The sequence below is a fragment of the Malania oleifera genome, chromosome 11, assembly GCF_029873635.1.
Source record: "Malania oleifera isolate guangnan ecotype guangnan chromosome 11, ASM2987363v1, whole genome shotgun sequence".
Lineage (NCBI taxonomy): Eukaryota > Viridiplantae > Streptophyta > Magnoliopsida > Santalales > Ximeniaceae > Malania > Malania oleifera.
In genome coordinates this window covers 4,318,906-4,333,486 of record NC_080427.1, presented here as the reverse complement: position 1 = coordinate 4,333,486, position 14,581 = coordinate 4,318,906, and the positions used below count along the sequence as shown (strand labels likewise).

General features: G+C 34.6%; 1 protein-coding gene across 5 annotated transcripts in view; it reads left to right on the top strand.

The window, feature by feature from the left end:
• LOC131168068 (protein BREAST CANCER SUSCEPTIBILITY 2 homolog B-like) overlaps positions 1 to 14,158 on the top strand; it is a 31,218-nt gene extending 17,060 nt beyond the window's left edge. The window contains exons 13-22 of one of the 5 annotated variants that reach the window (XR_009140218.1): positions 2,672 to 2,870; positions 2,947 to 3,129; positions 3,296 to 3,438; positions 3,504 to 3,566; positions 3,662 to 3,872; positions 9,396 to 9,563; positions 9,649 to 9,720; positions 10,973 to 11,069; positions 11,154 to 11,238; positions 13,943 to 14,158. Coding sequence is in view for 1 of the 5 variants with exons in the window: in XM_058127258.1 (XP_057983241.1) it covers positions 2,672 to 2,870; positions 2,947 to 3,129; positions 3,296 to 3,438; positions 3,504 to 3,566; positions 3,662 to 3,872; positions 9,396 to 9,563; positions 9,649 to 9,717 (1,036 nt within the window). In the remaining 4 variants the exon portion in view is untranslated. Of the gene's footprint in view, positions 1 to 2,671; positions 2,871 to 2,946; positions 3,130 to 3,295; positions 3,439 to 3,503; positions 3,567 to 3,661; positions 3,873 to 9,395; positions 9,564 to 9,648; positions 9,721 to 10,972; positions 11,733 to 13,942 lie in introns of those variants that run through there. The other 4 variants (XR_009140216.1, XR_009140217.1, XR_009140215.1 and 1 more) reach the window with 4 other exon arrangements.
• The last annotated feature ends 423 nt before the right edge of the window (positions 14,159 to 14,581 follow it).

Sequence of the window (14,581 nt, the reverse complement as noted above, 5' to 3'; positions counted from 1 at the left end):
TTGATATGACTGATGGGGAAGGGAGATATGGAGGCGATAGCCAAAGCACAAAATCCCAAGACAAACCTTCCTCCAGTCCAATTAACACTCAGTAAAATAATTAATTAGCCAATAATCTAAAATAATCAGCAGCCAAAAAAATACAAACCAACCACACAATCACAAAGGGAGCACTAAATTTATGTGGAAAACCTTTCATTGTGAAGGGAAAAACCAAGGGAGTGAAGTCCACTTCCAATCTTCTACTATGTCAAATAGTAGGTCACAATATGTCTTCTCCAGTTAAAACTAGAGGCATACATCAACTGAATTCATCAAGAACAAGAAATTCTTGGTAAACAAATTAACATGAGTCATCACCAACAAAAGGTGGAATCAAACTATAATAAAAATGGAGAGGTCTCACCAAAAACAGAGACTGCTGTTCAGCCACAAAAACCAATGCAAATGATCTCCAAATGACGATCAAACTGACTATATTGAAGAAAGACAAGTCACAAACATGGTGTAAAAAATTCAGCTCGATCCGACGGAAAAAATCACCTTTAAATCGTAGCAACCAATTTGACTACACAGACAGCTCTAACCCCAAATTTCATCAAGTTCTCTTCTCTTATTTTTCTCTTATCTTTCTCCCTTCTTGGCTGTCACAATAATGCAAGAAAAATGCAGTAACTTTCAGCCATATAACTCTCCTTAATTTACTGCCTTTAATTTCTCCAAAGATGATCAATAGGCACGAAAAATGCAGTAACTCTCAGCCATAACTCTCCTTAATTTGCTGCCTTTAATTTCTCAAAGATGATCAATCATCCTCCAAGAAAATCACAATTAATTATTTATTAGTCATTTCATGACACCTAAGTGGACTATTCCAAACCACAAAAGTCTTATTCTTCCACTTAGGCATGGATTCCACTTGGGCATTGGCCAAGATATCCAAGTGGACCAAGATATTCAAGTGGACCAATGCGGGCTATCCTTCACATAGGAGGGAAACCTAACAGCAATATGGATATGTTTCTGATTCCTGTGATGTTCTCGGGGACCTATCATATGTTCATCCTTCCCCATGGAATGGATTTGTGAGGGTTCCTATATTTGAGAACAATGGGTTGGATAATAAATTGTAGTACAGTGATGGAATTTTACCTACATAGTGGAGGTGATTTCTAGGAATGACGTAGAAGCCCAAGATATAATTCATAAATTGGATTTAAAAATGTGTGATTTTGATGGAATCGAAGTGCGCTTTGATGGGAGTAAGTATGAAACAAAGAAGGGTTAAAGAGAGCTTGCAAATTTAAAGTACTTAGTGAATTAAGACAAAAAAGGATTGAAAAGAGTTTTTCTTGGTTAGGAGTAACATTCCGTTATTTATTATTATTATTATTATTATTATTTTTAAATTTTCATTATTATTTTTTGTTTTGTTTCTGTTTTTATTTTTTCAGGTGGACCTCTTGTCCCCTTAGATTGTAACTTCGCTTTCTCAATCAAATACACCTTTCACTGTCTTAAAAGAAAGCCATCAAGAAACAAGGGAGCACTAAAGGATTCTCTAATGAAAAAGACAATGTTGATCCAATAATTGATTAGGGTAGACAGATAAGAGAAGGAAGAAGCAACAGTAAACAGTAGTACTGGTGATGAATGGTGACGTGAAAATCCGCGAAAAACACTAACGTCAATGGTTGAGATGAAACAGTGACGATGAATGGGAACTATGAACACTGATTGCAAATTATAACCTGCTCTGATGCGATGCCACAATCTCACACTAATTGTGCATTTTATTATAATATTTTGCATGACAAAAATACCCCCATCTAGTAAAATGTAACCTGTCTCGACTCTTAGATATCTTATAGGTTGATTGGGAAATATTTGATATAGTTTGTGGAAATTTTGGTGTACAGATTCTTGTTATCTTTGTTGCTTCAGATATAAATTATAGTGTAGAGAACAGCAATGACAACAAGGAAAGTTTGGTATGTGGCAGCCATTACTGAATAATAAACCCATACATTTTTATGTGGGTGCTGTAATAACAGCACATTAAAACTAACTTCTTTTTTAATTTGGTTTATCCAAGTTCAAAACTGGTTAGCTTTTTAGAAGGAAAAATTGTTGTAATTAGGTTACTGATAGAATAGCCCCCTATTGTGTTCATTCAAATATAGTTTGCTAAAAGTTTTTATCATGATAGCATCAATGATACAACAAAAACAACAAACCGTAAGTCCCAATAGGTAGGGTTGGCTACATGAATCCTTTTCCGCAAGTTCACCTGATCGAGAGTGTTTTCCTTTATTAGACTAAGGACAATTAAATCCTTCCACACTCCTCCATTTTACCCAACTTGTTTGAATTCTATGTACTACATTTTCTTCAATTTCCCCTTTAACTTGCATAATAGATCCAAGATATCTAAATCTATTAGTGCTATTAATCTTTTGATTATCAAGTTTAATCTTCTTTTCATTGCTACTCCTTACATTACTGAAATTACATTTCATATATTCTGTCTTATTCCTACTTATCATAAACTCTTTAGACTCTAATGTGACTCTAATGATAGCATCAATGATCATTTTCTTAAAAGCTCATTTATATAAAACATTTCAATCAAAAGTTTTCCTTTAGTGCTTGTTTTCTTGCTTGGCTGCAGGTGCTCTACTATTATAGAAGGCATTATTTCTGAGTCCGAAAAGGGCATGAAGGATTCCCACTGTAATCATGACAGTGATAGTGAAGAAGGTGCAAAAATTTCAAAGATTCTTGAAGTAGCTGCTGAACCTGAAGTTTTGATGGCTGAAATGAGCTCAGAACAACTAACTTCCTTTGCTACCTATCAATCAAAAATAGAGGTTGGTTTCAGATTGCATTGCCTAGATAAATGTGTTTCAATCCAGATAGATTGTTGACTATGCAGATGTTCTTTAGGGAATCAGGCAGTTAGAGATGCAGAAATCAATTGAGAAAGCACTTGAAGATGCTGGCCTAAGTATGAGAGAAATCACACCATTTATGAGGGTGAGAGTGGTTGGTTTAACTAGTAAAAGTAATAAGGGAAACGGCTACCAGAGGGATGGTTTGATTACGATCTGGAACCCGACAGATAAGCAGGTGAGTGTTTTGAACTGCTATTGACCCTTTCATTATTCTAGTCTGCTTGTTCATTTGAACAATCTGTATATGTGCCTATATGATGAAATGACAATGTTATCCCTATTCAAAATTCTTTTGAAGCTTTTGTTCAAACAAAAAGTTGATTTACATATCACAATGACAGAAATTTGAGCTGGTCGAGGGGCAAGCATATGCTGTTGCAGGGCTTGTACCTCTAAACTCTGATTCAGATACCCTTTACTTACAAGCTAGAGGATCTACCAGCAGATGGCAGCCTTTATCTCCCTCCACAATTAAAAATTTTTGGTAAGTTTCCTTTTTCTTTCCATTTTTATCAATAAAACAGAATCAAGCTTAGTTGTCTCTTGTAGGCCATTTTTCAATCCTCGCCAATCTGTCTTATTATCAAGTTTGGGTGGAGTTCCACTGTCCAGGTGAACCTTTCACTCACCCTTCACTAATGCTTTTAGCTTGAGTTCATAAGGAAATTTGTGTACTAATTCATGTTAATCGTTTGGGTCCATTTCAGTGAGTTTGATATTGCTGCTTTGGTTGTATACGTGGGAGAGGTTTATACAGTCGTTCATCAAAAGAAGCAGTGGGTGTTTGTGACAGATGGCTCTGTGTCTGAGTTGCAGCAAGAAGAATTTTCAAGCTCTTTGCTTGCCATAAGTTTTTGCTCACCTTGTGTAGACAATGATTCATTTGCACCAATCAACCATAATCTTGCAGGATCTGTTGTGAGTATATTAGGGCATGTAATAATGTTAGTTTACATTGCCAGAACAACTGCATAATAACCCTTATTTGACTTTCTTGAGCAACCCTGACCTTTCATAAAGCGATCACGTTTCATTAGTTTAACATTTTGATTCCATAAATATTCATGGAAAATAAATTACTAATACATTTCAATACAAAGTAAATTTCTTTATATTAATGCAGACTTCTTGGAGAATAACTTTGAAACTGAAAAAAAAAAGAAGATGATAAATAGCTTAAAACTATTGAATCAATATGTATAATAGAGATGCTGTGGAAAGACCAGATAATGAAATTGGTGAGTGTAACACGCATGAAGTGAATTGAATCATTAAACCTGTGAAATGCAACTGATAAAAACTGATATAAATGTTTAAACATGTAAAATAGAATTCATATAAGTTGAAAAAGGAATATTTGGGAAGGTAAAAACTTCAAAAATCAAGTTCTTAAAATTTTCCCATTGACATGAGAGAGAGCCAATGATACTTTAGTCCCCTTCCATGTCTGCGGACAAAGAGTTTTTGCACTATAGAATTCCTGAGGATGCAGACGAGATACTCATTTTTGTATTTAGTTTGATGTTACAAACCTTAGCAGGAAAAACACTTTAAGGTGGAATTTGTAAGCATGGATTTCAGGCCTTGGGTTTGGATTGTGGATTTGGAAGAAAACAATACAATTATCTACAACATTCTGTCCAAATCCACACAAATCCTAATCCAAGGCCTGAAATTGATGCTCCCAAATGCAAGGTTAATGTGTTTTGGTACAAGGGAGAGAGATTAATTCTTAACCCCACCGAGCCACACCTGAGGAGTTTTGGAACAAGAATTCAGCCCCTAAGGTCCTCGTTAGCTAATGGAATCCATCTCCTAGACCATAAGATATTTGAAAAGGGAGTCTGAAGAGTGAGTATGGATAGTTGTTGTGAAGAAGACCACTTTGGAGGTTGGTAATTCTGCTTGCGATTTGTCTCATGCTGTAGGAGATTTGTTGATTAAATAGATGAGTGGCCTTGTTAGTTGCGACCTATGACTATTAGAGATATTTAGCTGCTTATGAGAGATCCCAGTTGCCTAATTTTTTTTTCCCACTGTCAATTGAACCCACAAGAGCTTGTTGAATAGAATAGGTAGGTAGGAGACCTTTTAGGTAAGGGTTTTGTGAGGCTAGCCTTAGCCCTTGTGCTGTGCCAGCCCATTTGACTCCGAAAAAGTTGAATTTTGGAGGATGTACATAGATAGTAGAGTTTTAAGATTTCCATCAAGTATAGTTTATTAGTGCATAGACTTGAGCACATGCATGACATGTTAGCTGGCTCTAGTTGATACTCTAGAATTAGATTAAGTGATTAGGGGAACATTGTGTTTAAGACCAAGGTTGGTTTATTTGAGTGGTTAGTCATTCCCTTTGGGTTCGCTAATGCTTCTGACACTGTTATGAGGGTTATTACTTATGGCTTGCATCCGTTCATATGGGAACTCCTTATGGTCTATTTTGATGATATACCAGTCTATAGGACTGGTGAGCATTTGGTACGTTTAGTTTTTGTCATTCTAAGAGAAGCTATGTTGTATGCGAATATCAAGATGTGTAGTTTTCTCCTGCCTGGTCTGCTCTTTTTTGGTTTCATGGCTTTTGTGCAAGGTATAGTTGTTGATCTTGATAGAACAAGAACCTTTGGGGAATGGTTTGAGCTCATTTTTTAGGTTTGCAGCTACTTTTATAGGTGATTCATTAGGGGTATCGACACTGTTATGGCTCCCATCATCGACTGTCTTAAGAAAGGGGGAGCTTTATGAACCCACTTTGCTAAAGTTTTTGGAGGTATTAAACAAAACAGGATATGTACTTAAGCATCTAGACTTAAGCAAAGTCTGAGGTTGCTTGCAATGCCTCTTAAGGTAGGTATAGGTGAAATTTTGAGCTAGGGGGGACATCCTATAGCATTTTCCAGTGAGAACTGTAAAAAATACAATACATATGACAAAGAATTTCATGCTGGGGTAAGATTCCTCCACCTTTGGAGATATTATCTTTTACTCTAGGAGTTTGTATTATTTTCTAACCACCTTTTGCAATGTTTTGCTTGGAAAAAGCTGAGTGCTGAGTATGTTGAGTGGAATTCCTTAATGAGTACGCTTTTGTTGTCAAACGTTGTTTTTGTGTTGAGAAGTCAATGAATTTAGTTGGTTGTAGTTGATCTTCATATCATCGAGTGCTGAGGTCATATGTATTCAAGCGATTGTTGAAGGGAGTATTCTATTTTTCCTTTTTTTTTCGAGGATGCTAGGGAGTGTAATTGTAGAGGACTCATAGACTTTCTTATCCATGAGGGTTATTTGCTCAAGGACACTAGCTTATGCATTCACTACACTTCTCTTAAGGTTTTCTAATTTGGGAATTGTGTGCTAGTGATTTAGTAGAGGTAAGACCATTGTCTTAGTTTAGTTCAGGAAAGGTTCCATTTGTTTTTTTTGAAGATGGATGTAATTTGGATGGCTTTTGAATGTCATACTTTTTTGCTAGCTAAATTTAGGAAATAAAACACTGGTTTTAAAACAATTTTACTTGTTTGTAAACACCTCTTTTCCTTTACCACACATGCCTTTTGAGAGACTTGGGTACGGATTTTGTTCTTGGGACTCTGAAACAATTTGAGCAAACGATTCCATCTTTGTGTACTTGATTGGTTCTAAAAAATGGAGGGTCGTTTGGGTCTTGGGAATTTGGTATCTGAAAACACTATTCTCTTAGCTAAATGGATTTGGCGGTTCCCATTAGAGAATTCTTCCTTGTGCCATAGAGTTGTAAAAAGTTAAGTATGGATTAGATGAGAATGCGAGGTTTACTAATTTGGGATCTAGATGTTATTTGGAAAGTCTGTGGAAAGCTCTCTCTCTCTCTGATTTATCCCCTTTTCATTTCCCATACTAAAATTCTTGTCCGGTAGGGTCCCTTTCTAGAGAGATCTTTGGTTGGGGAATCTAGTTTTGCCCACCTCTTCTCCTTGCATCTTTCTATTGAGCATAGGGCAGGACGGCTCTGTTTCTTATTTTGTTGTTGATCCAAGTAATCCTTTACCTTGGTGATTTTCACTTTCGTTAGTTGTTGAATGACGGGGAGATGGTAGAGTTATCTTCTTAGCTAGTCTTGTTGAATAACAATCGGGTTTCTTTGGAGGACAATAGTTGATCTTGGTCTTTGGATCCTTCGGGGGTTTAGTCTTGCAAATCTTTTTGTGAATTTATGAATAGCTTTAATTCTTCTTTTTCTCTCCATAAATCCAGTTGGAAGGCCAAGCCCCCTCTAATATCAAGGCTTTCATGTGGTTGGTTGCAGTAGATAGAATTAATACCAATAACCTGTTGCATATTGGGAGACCTTTGAAGGTTTTCCCTCCAGACATGTTTGTATATTTTTTTTAACTGTTCAGAATCTGCATCTTTTTGAGTGTATGGAATAAGTTACTTGGTTTTTTCGGTGAATGCTGGGTATGTCTAGATGCAGTTAAGGAATTTTTGGAAGTTTCTTTGTCGGTTTTGGTATGAAAAAGGAAAGGGCAGTGGTCTGGAAATGTGCTTTTTTTTTTTTTTGCAGTATTTTGGGGGTTGTGGATGGAGCACAATGCGCGTATCCTTTCGGGAAAGAAGTCATATTTGCTGGATTGAGAGAAAGTTCATTATTTTGCTTCTCTTTGGTGTGTGGGTTGTGGGAGTTTGAAGAGAGGGGGGGGGGGGGGGGGGGGGGAGGGTGAGATTTGCGGACATTCAGCACGATTGGAGTTATTTGTTGGATAGCTGGCTCTGGAAGATTTTTTTTATTTTTTTATTTTATGTTGAGTTTTCCCCCAGACTTTGCTAAGGAGACGTCTCTTATTCTCTTGGTTGTAAATTCTTAATCTATTAATACATTCTTCTTTTGCTAAAAAAAAGGGCACATTTTATCCTTTATAGGAAGACCTCCAATGCATAACATGTAGTTAAGTTGTCCTTCAAGGATGTCAAATTATATGGCTTGTGAAAGTTCATAGGGACATAGTTACTTTTGGAAGGCACCTAGGATATGTGGCACTAATTTGGTGTTTTCTTCAGTTTATTATCTAAACTAGATTGTTTGGGTGATCTTTTTAGATGTGTCATGGGACAAAAATAGGGCAATCTGGAGTACTTTGCTTATAACAATTCAATGAATAGATTCATAGATAAGAGTCTTTTTGTGTCTTTGGCTTCAAAAAGTGAGCACCGATTCATCTTGTTCCTTTATCATATGATGTTTGTATTCCTTAGCCTGTGTGGTCTTTTGTTCGTCATACACAGGTTGCATACTTGCATCCAGTTCAGGTGTAGACTTGCAGTGAGTAATATGAATCATATACTTGGGGATTTGGTGTGGGTGATAGTGTCATTACCTGCATTAGAGTGGGAACGATCCCCTATAAGCTCCTGCAATAAGCTCCATGCCCATGTCATTGGTCCATTTTCCACTTTAGGAAACTTGAACCTAATGAATGTTTGCTTGATTTGCCTGCTCATGTAAAAATTAGTCATATTTTCAATGTGGAGGACTTGACACCTTCATCAAGGCACCTTTGAGCCTCCTCCCTTTTCTTCCAGTGCTTATGCATGATTTGCATTCCATCAGGCTGCTCACATTTCTTACCACGTAATACAATTGAGGCTATTCTGGATGATAAATTTGTGTATTCTCCTTGATGTTTTTCTTTTCGGTGATATTCAGTTCAGTGGAGAGGCTGCCGTGCTTCAGATGCTACATGGGTTGCTGAGGACGATGTTTGTGAGAGTGTTACAAGCTGTTAGATTGGTATTTGTAGTGACACTGTCCTGAGTCAAGTTCTATTCAACTGGGTGAATATGATGGATGGCAGTCACTGCAATTTCGGCTGTATTCAACGCGCTTATTTTGGCGCAGAATTAGGATGTTAGGATTCTTGTGTTAAAGTTGTTGAAAACTCTCTTCTATATGTTTAGGTATTAGGGTTTTATTGTGCAATTACTGTATATGTACTTGATAGTTGTAGGCGATGGAGGCGGCTTTACAATTGGAATTCATCAGGATTTTCTTTTGTTTTCCTCTCCCCAGTGACGAACAGCTCCTTTCTCCTATGAACCTATCTTTTACTCTTTCTCCTCATTTTTCTCTCATCGATTGTGTCCCCCTATTGTCTGGCATCAAGAAAAAAGGCTCTCTAAATTAGAATGCTTATAGAACATTTGCTTATATTTAGTAAATTTTCTTTCCACCAAAAATGTTATTAATGAGGGACCTGCTTGTATATCAATTGGAAGTTGGTTTTCTTCATAGGCTTGGTGGATTTCATGACTATTTTGATAAAAGGCTCCATGGAATGTGCTTGTAATTGTCTATGAGCATAATCTATTAAATTATAATTCTGTATGCGAATATCAACATCCACCTCCTTTCGCTAAAAGAAAAGTAAAATTAGACGTAAAAATTAAACTAAAAAATTTTTGCAGGTTGGCTTTTGTAATCTCATCAAGAGAGCGAAGGACCAAACAAATCATTTGTGGGTAGCAGAAGCAACAGAAAATTCAACCTATTTCTTGAGTTATGATCTTTCACCTTGTTTGCACCTAAAAAATGCTGCTGCCTCTGCTCAAAGATGGGCAAAGATCTCTAGCTTGGTAAGTAATGTTAAAATTTCAGCTATTGACAGGCAGTTTATGAGGCTTGTCATTTAATGACTATTCCTTAATTCAATTCTTGCAGACCATCAAGAAGCTGGAGGAGAAGGTTTTATTTATTATTGGTAATTGTAAAGGAGCTTGCAAGAGTTGACATGTAAGCCACTTTATATCCTGTTTGGGTTCATTGATCTCATTTATATTTTGACGTCAGTGATGGGTTGTCGTTATGTTATCTTTTCCAAATCAACTTTGGTTTTTGGTAATAGGAAATCAGCAGGACTCACTAATACTTGGCTTGTGAGAATTCCATTCTGATTTCCATGTTTTGATTATAACCTTCCAGCTTGAAATTGAATGTTGATTCTGGTCAGTATTATGTGACAAGTTATTCAATTTTCTCCTCACCGTAGCATAAATGTGCGCACACTGACAGACAGACAGACACATATATATACACATAACTCAAACATGCATGCATTTACACTCATGCTTGTAACATAAATACATCTATGCATGCATATGTACAACATATCCATACACTTGCATATACAAGCAAGCAAACCTGTGTTTACGTATGTATATACACATGCATAAACAATCTGATAAATTTTTTACACATATTATAGTAGAATATATAATCCCACTACAGCATAAATTTATAATATATATTATCTGTGAATATATCAATAAATATATAAATAAATATATAATGATGATAATAATAGTATTAATAGTATTATTAATATGTAATAAAAATAATAATGCATTTTAAAAAATAAATTATAATATAATAAATATATGAGTATAATAAAATGCTATTGTATAATAAAAAACATAATATCATTATTGTCATATGATTGTTGACTTATTATGTAATTGCAAATCAAACACCACTTTAGTTTTGTAAATTTAATTCTTTACTGAACTTGAGTTTGGATTTTGAAATTTGATTTGTAGATCGATCTAAAAGTTGATTGCTTTTTTTTATTTTAGTCGTCTTTTTTTTTTTTTTTCATTAATTGGAGCATGGAACAGTTGGATAATTTTCCTTTATTAAAGTTATCCTAATGCCAGATTAATTGTTACTCTGTTATGTATTGGAGCATAGAACTTGTTGACATTTGAACGCTTAAACAGAGTTAGAGAACGTGAGATTCAAACTTTAAGGGTGTGTTTGGAAACATATTTGGCTGGTTACAATTTTCATTCACTTTTTAAAAAGTTGATACGAAAGATGTTTAGAAACATGTGTTTCTTCAGTTCCCAAAAGGTGCAAAACATGTTTTCAAGTACAGAATCATGACAAATTTTCAAATATGAAAAGTAAAACCAATTAACGTGTTCCCAAATGGATTCTAACTCGTACAAATTTTAAAGATTTAAAGATTTATTGATCTTATTGCCAGGTGTTGATTCACATAGAAAGAATTTTTATGCAAGCTGCTGGATGCAGAAAGGACATTACTCGAAATGCTGCAGACGAAAATTGTACATTGGTCTTTGGTAATACTTTTGTTACTTGCGGACAGCGGAGTCCCCTCAACACTTGAAGCTCATATTTACAATGTAAAGATTTGTATTTTGAAGGAGTTGCTATCATTCTTTCCTCATCATCCGGTGGGCAGCTAATTGAGGAACCCAGGTGGAATGCATCTCACACATGCAGAGGAAGGTACCTAAAGCTCATTTTAAGCTATGGGAAAGCCGCCTCAGTTTTGTTGTATTGATAGGTAAACTGTGATTATCTTAAAATCAAACACTCCTGTTTAGCAGTTAAAAAAAGCCAGCTGCATTCTCTTTTCTTGCAATGAATTTGTAAATATTTCTATGCAAAATCCACCCTTAATTATTTCTGTAGGATGGAGAAGACTGGAGGGAAGCATGAAGCTGGAATGGCCATAAATATTTACTTGGTCAAGGGTTCGTGTATTTTGACGTCAAAATATACACTTTGTACAAGTAGTTAAGAAGTCGTGGAGCATTGCGTGTGCAGGGGTATGTGTGTGCGCGGAAAGATTTGAAGAGCCATTATATAGAGATTTGATAGTTTATGAAAGAGGTGTCATATTGAAGCAAATGACAAAAAAAGTTGTTTTAACTGTCGTGAAATTATATAAGACAGATAAAGGATAATTATTTCTAAAACTTATTGAGAATGCTTATTTTTATTTGGTTCTATGTACGTCAAAATAGTAATAATTCGGGGAAAAAAAAAGAGTTATTAAATATAAAAAAATATTATTAATTAGTTAAAATTATTAATTAATTAATTAGTTAAATATTATTGAATTAATGTATTAAATAAACAAATAAAGGGAATAGTAAAAAAGGAATTAAATTAAATTAAGATTATTTATTAATAATTAATTAATTAATTAAATATTATTAACTTGAATTAATTAAGTTAAGTGAAATGGTGGTTATATATATATAAGTATATAATTTGGTGTTATGTAAAAGTAAAGGGAAAAAAATAAATAAATAAAGAAAGCTTAACCTGTAAGTTATGGATTGAAATAGGAATCTATTTCAATTAGAAACAGAAGCTCAGCAGCAACCACTATCTTCACGTCTCTCTCATTCCTCCGTCTCCCTCTCTCTCTCACCTCCAATTTTTCAGCAGATATTCGGCCGATCGGAAAATAGAAGGTATCGTTGGGTTCCTAGTTTCGCTATCGATACTTATATTAGAACAGATTTATTGTGGGAGTGACGTAAGTACCACTTCCGGGGAAATGTATATTTTCTCTAAATCCTTAATTTCTCCTTAAATTTGTCGTTAAATCAATGATCAGGCACCACTAAGGTACCTTGGTTGCGATCGTCGTCATTTTGGTAAGAGTTAATTTTCAATTGGTGTTTTTTAGGTCCCACTTCAAAGTGAGAGTATTATTTGGAAAGTTAGTTAAATTGGTTATATTTGAGAGTATAATTATTTATTTAAAATTTATGAGCCTAAGAAATGTTAAAATAATATTTTATTTAGGATTGATTTAATGGAATTAAGATTTTTGATTTAGGGTCCGGGTGAGCGTTGTAGGTATTTTTTGGGGTCCTTGTTGACGTAATTTAAGAAACTAGGTAAGGAGAAATTATTTATTAAATCAAGTTTTATGAAATAAAAGATAATTAATTATGTTATACTTATATACATGTTTTGGTATAGGTTTTAAAACACCAATCATGTAAATTATGTTTTCTGAGCTTAAAACCACTTATTTAGCTATGTATATGTGAAAATGGACTGATGAAAGTGAAATGTATATTTTGAAAAATTATGTAAGAAATGGAAATTATATTTTCAGTATTCAAACGCTAAATGTGAGTTGACTTATTTTATAAGGAATATGTATGAATTTTATTGCTAAATTGTGTGACATGAGTAAATGTAAGTTCTGCACAAATATATGTTAAATGTATGAAATGCAGGCTAAGAAAGTAATGCATTGAGAATGAAATATGATATGAATTATGCTGCTTGTGTATGTTAATGCAACCATATAAATATAAGACAGTTGAAAAGAGTCGTGTTAGCAGATTCTAGCGCATTTTTATGTGGACTAACTAATGACAGCTAAAAGGAGTTGTATTAGCAGATTTTAGCGCATTTCTATATGGATTAACTGATGACGGCTAAAGAGCAGCTGTAGTATGGATGAATGAAATGAAAATGAAATGAAAAGGCAATGAAATGACAATGGAATGAATGTGAAATGTGAATGATGTAAATGGGAAAAAGTCACTTAAAGTGAAATGTTGCAATGTTAAAGCTATGAACATGAACAGATGTAAGTGGTTGAATAAAGACAGACAAAATAATGTATTATGATACTATCAGTATTTATGTTAGTAGAATATGTTACGATTGGGCAGGGTATATTCTTCATTCGAGTGCTTGCTGAGAAAGGTGAGTGCGCTAGTTGTATCAGATGTAGCAGTAGTTGAATTACACACCAGGGCAGAGGGAACCTACTTGTATAGGTGGGTAGATTTTCCTATACTTAGGGCCTTTATTAGTAAACCTTTATTCGAATTGTGTGAGTACGAGATTAATCTAATACTTGAGTGCTTATTGAGTAAGGTGAGTGCCCTGGTATGTTTCAATAGCGACCCTTGGGTTGTCAAATGTATCAGAGCAGAGGGATGCTACTTGTATGGGCGGATAATCACTCCTATCCTTAGGTAATCTCGTGGGGTTAAATATTTTGCATGTATTTGATTAGGTTCAAAGAGTGATTTCAGTGTTTATGATAACGTTTTGCAAATATTATTATAATGATATTTATGGACATCATGTTAGTCATACGCTGTTTTAATATATTGTTTCTTCCCTTACTGAGATGTGTCTCACCCGAATATAAACTTATCTTTTTCAGGACCACTATGAGATCGAGCTTAGAGAGCTCGAGCTGTTATAGCATTTTTGAGAAAAAGGGTATAAACATTTTAATGATGTTTTTGGGAATATAAATATTTTATGTTTTATGTTTTAAGTCTTCTAAATTTTATGAATGATTGTGAATACTGGAAGTGTAAGTTATGTTTTGGAGATATGTATATATGTGAACAAAGGTGAATGCATGGTTTATTATGGTGTACAGATAGGAGTAGAAAACTCTGGTATTATATTTGTTGGAAGATTATAATTATGTTTTCCGCTGCTGCGTACATGATATTAGAATGTAGATTATCAGGTAAATGAATGGATTAGTAGCACTCCAAGCCCACGTAGAGGGTCAGGGCGTTACAGGAACAATACTAATTTTCGCATGGTCATTTTCTATAGAATAACAATATAGATATATGATTTTTAAACATTCTATTTTGCGAGCAATGTGATAGTTCTAGGTTGAATTAATGTGAAGCATTTATTTCATACCATCATACCTATCTGCCTTGTTATATTTTGATAATTGGAACGGAACTAAACAAAAAGAAGAAGAAAAAATTCATTGCATTATAAGAATGAATTGATAAAATGACCATGTCTACATAATTGAGTTATTTGTGAATTA